Consider the following 8648-nt stretch of genomic DNA (forward strand, 5'->3'; position numbering starts at 1 on the left):
GGGGAAAAAGGACTAGGAAGCTGAGGCAGGAAGGTGAGCAGAGGCTATTCTAGGAGGGGTCCCATGGCATAAGGGGTCCAGGCACTGTCATCCTTCCCCCCTGCAGAGAGCTCTGTGCAGTGCTGATGATGGGCTGTGAAGGGAGACGTACCCTGATCCCACAGGGGAAGTGCTGCAGTGTGGAGCAAGAGAATATGTGCCATTGCTTTCCCCTCAGCTGGTCTCTGTATGCCTGTGCTGGTGCCACAAGGTGCTTAACAAATCTGTCAACCAAGAAAAGCTCTGCCCTGTAAACCCCAAGGCAGCCACACTGATCTCCTCACTACCTAGCCTAGAGACCCAGAAGCAGGGAGTTAAGAGCTGTAGGGAGGACAGGGCAAGGAGAGTGGAAGGTTTGGGGATGGACCAGCGAGATATGGAAGACATGGGAATACTCCATTCCCATGTCTGTGAAGACACAGCATTGGATTTCTGGGCAGAAGAAAATTTGCTGGTATTTGGGGACATGAGGATGCATCTTTGGGGGGATATGCACACTGCACAGGGCTTCAAAACCTCAAGTGCTGGCACAGTGGATACATAAATCATTAACGTAAAAAGAGTGGGTTTGGGAGAAGATGAGTTTTGCTGCAACTCTCTTACCCTGACATACCTGATGATCGGAAAGTCCAATATTCATCGTCATCGAAGTGAGTATCTCCGGCGGTGTGATGATCACCGGGGAAGAAAGCGTGCGCTACCGTGCCGCCAGGCCCGTCAAAGGGATACCCATCATTGTGGTCTGCCTTGGAGAAGTCTATCTGTATGTCGGCATTGTTACCTGCCACTTCATGGAAATTCAGTGGGGTGATGTCGCTCCAGACTTTCAGGGCATAGTACATGAGGGCTCGGACAGTGTCGTGGCCCAGCTGCGATTCTTTGGGGAAGGTACGGACTCTGGGATCGGAAACAGAAACAAGAGACATGGCTGTAAACAATCAGGCTCAGCAGGTCTCCTTCAGCTGTGCTGTTCTGCGGATCACTTCCCAATAGAAAGGCCATATCATGGATTGATCTTATTTTCCTTGTCTAAAAGCCGCAGACTATTCTATAGATAGGCCTGTCCAGGGGCCTCTGCCCACTGATATACCCAGTCCTACATTGCTTTCCTCCATCTCTGCCTATCGCCAGGTAAAATGCCAGGTTTGGCCAGCTGTGTGTGGAAGAGTTGCTCTGCCATGCATGCATCTAGTAGAAAAGCCTAAGAATTCATCCTGGGGCTTTGCATCTCACCCATAAGTAGAGCTAGTTGAAATTCAGAAGTTTCCATCCTGCAAGAAATCCTGACTTTTCAGAATACTTAGGGTCCTGAATCAGACGGAAAATTTATCATTTCCCGTGAAACAAAAATGCCACAAAAATCTTTAACATAATCAATTTAACCTGAAAGTTCAAAGGGTGTAGCTGAACCCAAATGTGTTGGCCTTGTGGAAACGTTTCCAAACTCTGTGTTCAAAAAGTTGATAAAAATCAATACCCGTCCATAAAGCATTTCACTGGTTGCCAATCAGTGAAAAATCAGCCAAAAGAGAAAAAAAATGCTTTTGATAGAAAAAGTCTAATTGGCTCTCCCATTTAGTAATGATGGACACGTCCCTCTCAAATAGCAGCACACCCACCAAGCTGCAGGCTGAGAACAAACCAAATAAACATTTACTATTCATTGGCACCGCTCTGATCATCTAGTCCCCCCTCCTGCAAAACAGGCCACAGAACGTTGCTCATTATTAAATGGTTGTATAGAACAAGCCCGTTGCAGGAAGTGACTAAAACCATCTCAGGTAATTGCAGGCATCAGATAAGGATGTCTTTACTCACCCATCATCTCCCTACGGGGTAGTTAGAAATCCCACAGAATAACAAATGATAATACGACGGGCTCCCCAGAAAAGGCTGGAGGGCTTTGACGGCGCTGCTGACACCTGCCTACTGTTTCACATGCTTCGAGACAGGCAGGCAGGCAAAGTGGATTACTCCTGTATGCAATTAGTGGGACACCAAGCCCCATCGCCCCCCCAATCCCACCAGAATCAACTCATAGCTGCAAATAGCATCACCAGCTTCTGGGACCGACAGAGAAGAGGCTTGGCACTGAATGCATCTGGGTAACATCATAAGCTAAACACCGCTAAGAAAGATACCACGTTAAGGGCGTAGGATAAGCATCAGGACAGACAATTTTTAACTGGGGGAAGAGCAGAGTGACGGTGACTTTCTACAGCTCCAGAGGAATGGGAGTGAGCTTCACTTTAGAGCCATCCCAAGAGCTGTCCCCACCTGCTCCTGCCATCTGGGTGCCTGGTTACTCAGCCTGGGGACTTGAACTTGGCTGGAGGTGAATATTAGCCACATCGCTCCCCTTCATGCTGCTGGAGCTGGTGTGTCTTTACCATGCTCGCCCAGGGGAGCCTCTGATCTTGGATGCCAACTTGAGGTGCATCAGCAAAACCTTCCACAACAGAAGCAACTGGATGAATTTCCAACTCTCTCTCCGTTGAGTGTGAAGGGTACCTAAGATCTTTCTTTCTGCAGCAGGCCATTGGCCTAGTCATCAGTCTCCCTTCCGTCTCAGTAGCACCTGAATAACTGTATATAAATCTAGCACATACCCAAGTTATTCCAGAGATTAAAATACCGTATCTAGGGAGGACCTAGTTGCTAGGACACTGGACCAGGACCGAGGACTATTGCATTCTTCTCCTGGCTCTGCCACTGGCCTTCCTGGTGACCTCAGCCCAGTACATTTCTCTGCCTCAGTCTCTCCTGCTGTAAAATGGGGACAATGATTCTGACCTCTCGTGAAAATATGCCTTGAGGCCTATCAGAGATGAGGGCCATGGAAGAACTAGAAATTATTATTTTTCATCCCATCCTCTAATCCAAAAACACGCCGAAAAGCATGAATTTAGGGAGAGGGCAGCCACAGCATTTATTTTTTGTGTTCAGAAAGGTCCAGAATCTTTGAAGTGACCCACGGTATATTATCATGCTGCAGGCATAAACAAATAATCCCAGGCCCTTTATTCACAGCCACCTTTATTTCCCAGGAGCATGCTGTCAGGATTTTTGATTCAGTGTATGACGTGGTTGCAGAAGTTGGGCTAATTGTTTTAACATGATTAGGAGGAAGATGCTGTAAAATATCAATGGGATGTTCTAAAGCAGTATTTTGTCAAGATCCAGCGAGAAGAAAATGTAGCCAGGACACGATTCAGGTGCACAACAGAGTACATCATTTACCTCCTACCCTTTCCTATTTGTATTTTAGCAGTGCCTGAAGGCTCCGGCTGAGATCAGGCCCCGTTGTGCTGGGTTCTACATGCAATAGGTTTATAAACTCGATATTAATCTTTTTTGCAGGACAGTAATCCCTCTTAAGGACTCCTCTCAGGCACTCCGCTCTGTAATTACAGCCTGATCCAAGTCATCGGGGAGAAAACCCTCACTCCCCGGTAGCTTGCTTGCTTCCCCCCCCACTGAAATGGTGGCAACATAAAATAGTCAAGCCCTGGAAAACAGGGGGGCCTCAATAAGAAGTCCCTGAGGTCCCCTGCCAAAGAAATTCTAATTTTGATAGACTAGATCCTGCAATTGTCAAAAGTGCTTTAGGCCCAACTCCTAAGGCAAGCATTTATACACGTACCTTTGTCTGCTCCAACACGCCGGAAATCCAGCGCTTCAGAGCGGACTTGATTAATGGAGTCTGCAGAGCATGCCAGCTGACGTGCCTGGCGCCGCGTCACATGCATTTGTATAAATGGCAAAATGAGCACCAGCGCACAGAAAACATCAGCGGTGCACTTTTTGAACTAAAGCGCTTTTGATATATTTTAGTTTAAAAGTGTGCCACCGCCAGTTTCTCAGCGCTGATGCACATTTTGCTGTTTATACAAATGCATGTGCCGCAGCGCTGGGAGCTTTTAAAAATGCTTGGCGCTACGGCACATACATGTGTACAAATGCCCTAGGCACCCAACTCCCACAGAAATCAATACCTCTGACTATACGGGCCTCAGGAAAATATGATCTGCCGAACCATACGAGGAAACTGGTGGCAGAAAGATGAGAAGCAGAGGGTTGTTGAGACCTTAAGGACACCTGAAAGTCTAAACCCTCCCACAACTATGCAGTTGGTCCACCACAAGCTGTCACCAAAAAACCTTTGCCTCTTTCACTACACTTTGTAGCAAACTTTTGCACGGCTTAACTGTGCAGCCCACATGAGTGCCTTATCTCTGGAGCCGGCGGCTCTGGAAGGAGGCGATTATCCATTTGTACTAAATACAAAGGATCCAATTTAAAAATTCATTTGTTGTGGCTTGATTAATTCATTCAGAATGGGCTCTGTGCGGCAAGTGTTTGTCTCTTAATTCGGGTGAAGTGCTGCTGTCCATTTTGTTCTCCATTTGCAAGGCTTGCCTTTACCACCACAATTGGCACAACAGCTCAGTCTTCTGCTTAATTATGCAACCCTACATAAGGTCTGCCTCAGCCCCATGCCAGTTTACAGTGAGCATGTTCAGCAACACCCATCACCAATACTCGGAGGGGAGAGCAGACTGTAGTCAACAGACTGATCAATGCTCCACGCTTGAAGCACATCTCCGCTGCTGAGAGTGCAGCGCAGAGTGCACCCAAGCGGGCTTAGATACCAGAAAAGTGCCACTCGATACGTTACCTGAGTATTAATACCCAAGTATCAAGTGAGGTGGCTTCTGCCGCCTACACGGAAACACTGGAAACCGGTGCACACAGCAACTCATTTCACAACCATCACCAGATAGCCTTAAGATTCAAATGCGTTTTGAGAGCTAGCAGCATAGCAATGGTATCAGCACCCAAGAGATGCACAACTGCATGGGCTGTTACCCACCCCCGAGCCACCCCAGCCCCTAGTAAGCCCTTGCCTAAATCACTTAATGTCCAAAGCCCATACCTGATTGACATATTTCTGTCCAATATTGAAAGCCATCCATCCCAATGATTATATTTGGGTTTCTAGGCTCTTTTTCCTCCCCACCACATAAAGGCAAAAGCATTAATGTGGTATGAGAAATCAATTCCTGTTTAATGAAAACACTCCTTCATGCTGTGCAACCCTGAAACTAGAGGGAAATAAAATAAATGCTGATGACCACCAAACATAACAGATTATGGATCGCCTGATAACCCCAAATTGATTTTTTTTTTGTTGCGTAATTGAAAATGTATACGCTAGCCACCTTGGTTTAGCAAATGACACTTCCCTAGCGGGCCATGGGGCGTGTCCAGTAGACTGTACGATGCCAAACCAACTCTGGCACTCACCACCGGCAACTATCTGCCTCATCTATGCCAAAGGCTGGGATCTCTATCTAGAAAAAGTCAACAGGAGCCTATTTCAACATGGGTGCAGCCAGCTGATGCTATCAGGGCTCTGGGCTTCAACATGATGTGTCCTACCCAAGAGTCTCATGGCAGATTACAAAGACTTCAGGCTCCCCTCCTGTCCATGTCCTTTTTTCATTGGTTCTCATACAAATAGGCAGCCTCCAGCTCCAGGACGAGCAGCAGCGGCACGGGAGATAATTGATTCCAGGGAGAAGATGCTGGTGAAATCAAATTTCACAGCCCGTTTCCCAGGCTGTGAAAAGAGCAGCTGTGCTGGAAGAAATGAAGAGCAATGCAGGTTGATGCAGCGCTTCGCAAAGCCTGTCCCTGAATTCACTCCCTGTCTTATCACTGAGCAGACAAGTGTGCCACAGGGGCCGGGCAGTGACAGGCAGTGGCAAGGCTGACATGGCTGGCCTTTCTCTCTGCAAATTACAACACCTGTTGCAGACGTCCCGTCAACCTGAGGTGCTTCCTCTCTGCTCCGCTGACGCACGGTTTCATGCAGGGGAGTCATGCATACCTGAGATCAGCTCCTTGAGTGCTGCCCGTGCTGCCTCGAGTGCTGCGTTATGACAGCCACAAACCATCACCGCCTCTGAGAAGTGACGCTCCTGCTCCTGCCTCGCCTCCTCGTGTCTGCTGCCTTGACTCATTCCCTTGCCTGACCCTCAGAGGAGGGCCCCACAGCAGCCACAGAGAGATTAGTAGCTGTTGGGCGCTTTGGCCCTGCTTGCTTTGAACTCAGGCAGCAGAGCCCAGATGGGGAAAACTAGGAAGATGCAGGGAAGCAAATAGCATGTTAATGGACTGCGCCGCTGGGCTGGTAGAGCTCTCCTCTGATGGTGCCTCTGGCCCTGCTACTTCATATGCCACGGCCCAGCGAAGAGAGGAAGGCCTGAATTATTCAAGGAGCCAGAGATACTTAAAATGAAAAGAAACTGGTAAGTTCAGAAAGGAAAGAGGAGAGGAAACAGCTAATGTCTATAGAGTGATAGGAGCTGAGGGGCAGCTGGAACACGTGTGAACTGAGTTCACCCTTGTGTATTCAATAGGCAAAGGTGGCTCAATAACCCCTCCCGAGACAGAAAGGCCAGGAAGCACCAGAAGCCAAGCCTGGCTTATTTCCAGTACCCATTTCTCTGCCGCATCAATTTGCTGGTGGCCTGGGGACAGGTCCAACCTTCTCTTCTCCCCAGCTCCTGCTTCCTCCTCCTTTCTGTTGATGTAGCAAGCTGCCTTAGATTCAGGCAGGGCCTCAAACATTTCCATCTCTCCTAAAGGATAAGCAAGGCAAAAGCCACCTTTCAGGTCCTATTTGTGCTGACAGTGACCAGAGAAGAAGCCAGCTCCCTCCTCCAAGGCTTGTACCCAGGGGTAGTCTCTGGCCTCGCTCAAAGTCTACTCTGGTTACCCAGCCAAGTAGCAAGCTAAATTACTCGGGTAGGTAAGCCTCACTGACTTCACACAACACAGGCATGCTTCTACCGATTACCATTACAGCCAGCTCAGGTATGACGTGTCTACTCAAGCTGCAGTCACAGCAGAGACTGGGTTGTAGCCCTCTCCTGGCTGTGATGCATCCATCGCTTCTCAGCAGGAGCGATTGCTCTGGCTCAGAGGCAGCCTAACGCAGAGGCTTTTTGGTTTAAAAGACTGCTTGGCTTTGATGATACAGAGCCTGGGACTTGTCCTTAACAGAAGATGGATGGTACTCCGATGAGTTCGGCGTGGGGGTGTGGTTTCACTTGCTGCAGGATAAAGGCTGGTAAGATTTATAGAGCTGGGCATTGGCTGCTGTGCTTTGCTTTACAGTGGCCTCTACTTAAGGAGGTGGATGTGACAGACAGTGTATTTCTGGGTGATGATCAGTCACCCTGGCTGTCATTGTAGAATAGGAGGCTGAAGGCAAAGTAATGTTAATTGTCCTCAACGTGCAAAACTCCCTTAGATTACCAAAGCCTGGGGTAGCTGTCTGTGAAGAGAGGTGGAAATTATATATGCAGAGGAGAATATAAATCAGGTTCATGCATCAGGGTTTCCTAGATATTTACACACTGCTTTTCAGAACAGCTAGGCAGAGGGAGGCAATGTCTTAAGAGGAGCAGGTAAACCACAGACTGGGACTCCTGGCTTCTCTGACCAACAGCGCCAGTTCCCTCCCTGAAACTTAGGGTCCCCATCTGCATAATAGGGATAGGAATAGAGGAGTAATTAATAGACAGCTGAAGATGCAGTAGAAGCACAACGCATTAGTTTCAGTGCGAAAGACTTCCAAGGCCCCCTCAGAACTGATCACTAAACTCAGTATGCAGCACTGATGGAAAAGGCATTAGGCATTAATGGAAGGGTGCAACAATAGGAGCTGCTTACGGGAATATCATATATGAATTACCCGCCAGCAAGGTATAACCAAATGTAATAAAAAGAAATTAAGCAAAGGGAAAAATAGGTTGAAAATTCTTGGGTAAATATTGTGTGGGGAAAGTGGCAGCAGATGATCTAATAGGCCATTCCCATCTCTCATTTCTATGATTTAGGAATCATTATTATACCCTCTCGTACCATCAGCTAGTTGAGTTCACTCTTGCTAGCACCAGCAGAGGGCACTGTGACCACACAGATGATACCCACGACGTGGAACAGAGAACATGCACAGTACCCCCCAGGGAGCCATGTTTCGCTTAATACGGATTTTCAAGTTGTTTCTGCAGAACAAATGAGAAACAAATCCCAAACTTATCCCAGTCTGCAAAGCTACATTTCTGCTCAAAAACCTTTCTGAAAATCAATTCTTCAGCACCTTATTTTGCTGGGAATTTACTGTTTGGGATACCTCTACGGCCTTACAGCTGTATGCACTGGAGATGACACCAGTTTGGGTCTGGGCTGAATGCAAGGATAGTACTTAGGAGAGTCCAAAGAAGAAATCAGTTGGAGACAAGCTGGACTAACCACACCATAATCACCTTTACCTTGATGCCTTTGCTCCTCCATCATCACAAAATGCACTACACATCCCGCCAGCTGGGTGCACACTTTAAACCAGCTTTTCACAGTTCCACTGGCCTATTTATCCTGGCCTCAACTGCAAATGGAAGAGCATAATATAATGTAGTAGGGTTTATGCCACCCCCCCGCAACACACCCTTCTGTCCTCAGTCATAGATTCATAGATGTTAGGGTCAGAAGGGACCTCAATAGATCATCGAGTCCGACCCCCTGCATAAGCAGGAAAG

The 8648-nt window shown here is 47.8% G+C and overlaps 1 protein-coding gene across 1 annotated transcript in view; it reads right to left on the reverse strand.

Moving 5' to 3' along the window:
- MMP17 (matrix metallopeptidase 17) overlaps window positions 1-8648 on the reverse strand; it is an 87472-nt gene that overhangs the window by 30047 nt on the left and 48777 nt on the right. Inside the window, exon 4 of the mRNA XM_006017075.2 lies at window positions 653-936. Coding sequence (XP_006017137.1) covers window positions 653-936 — 284 coding nt within the window. The remainder of the gene's footprint in view (window positions 1-652; window positions 937-8648) is intronic.

Source organism: Alligator sinensis, unplaced genomic scaffold (genome assembly GCF_000455745.1).
Source record: "Alligator sinensis unplaced genomic scaffold, ASM45574v1 scaffold628_1, whole genome shotgun sequence".
Classification (NCBI taxonomy): Eukaryota; Metazoa; Chordata; order Crocodylia; family Alligatoridae; genus Alligator; species Alligator sinensis.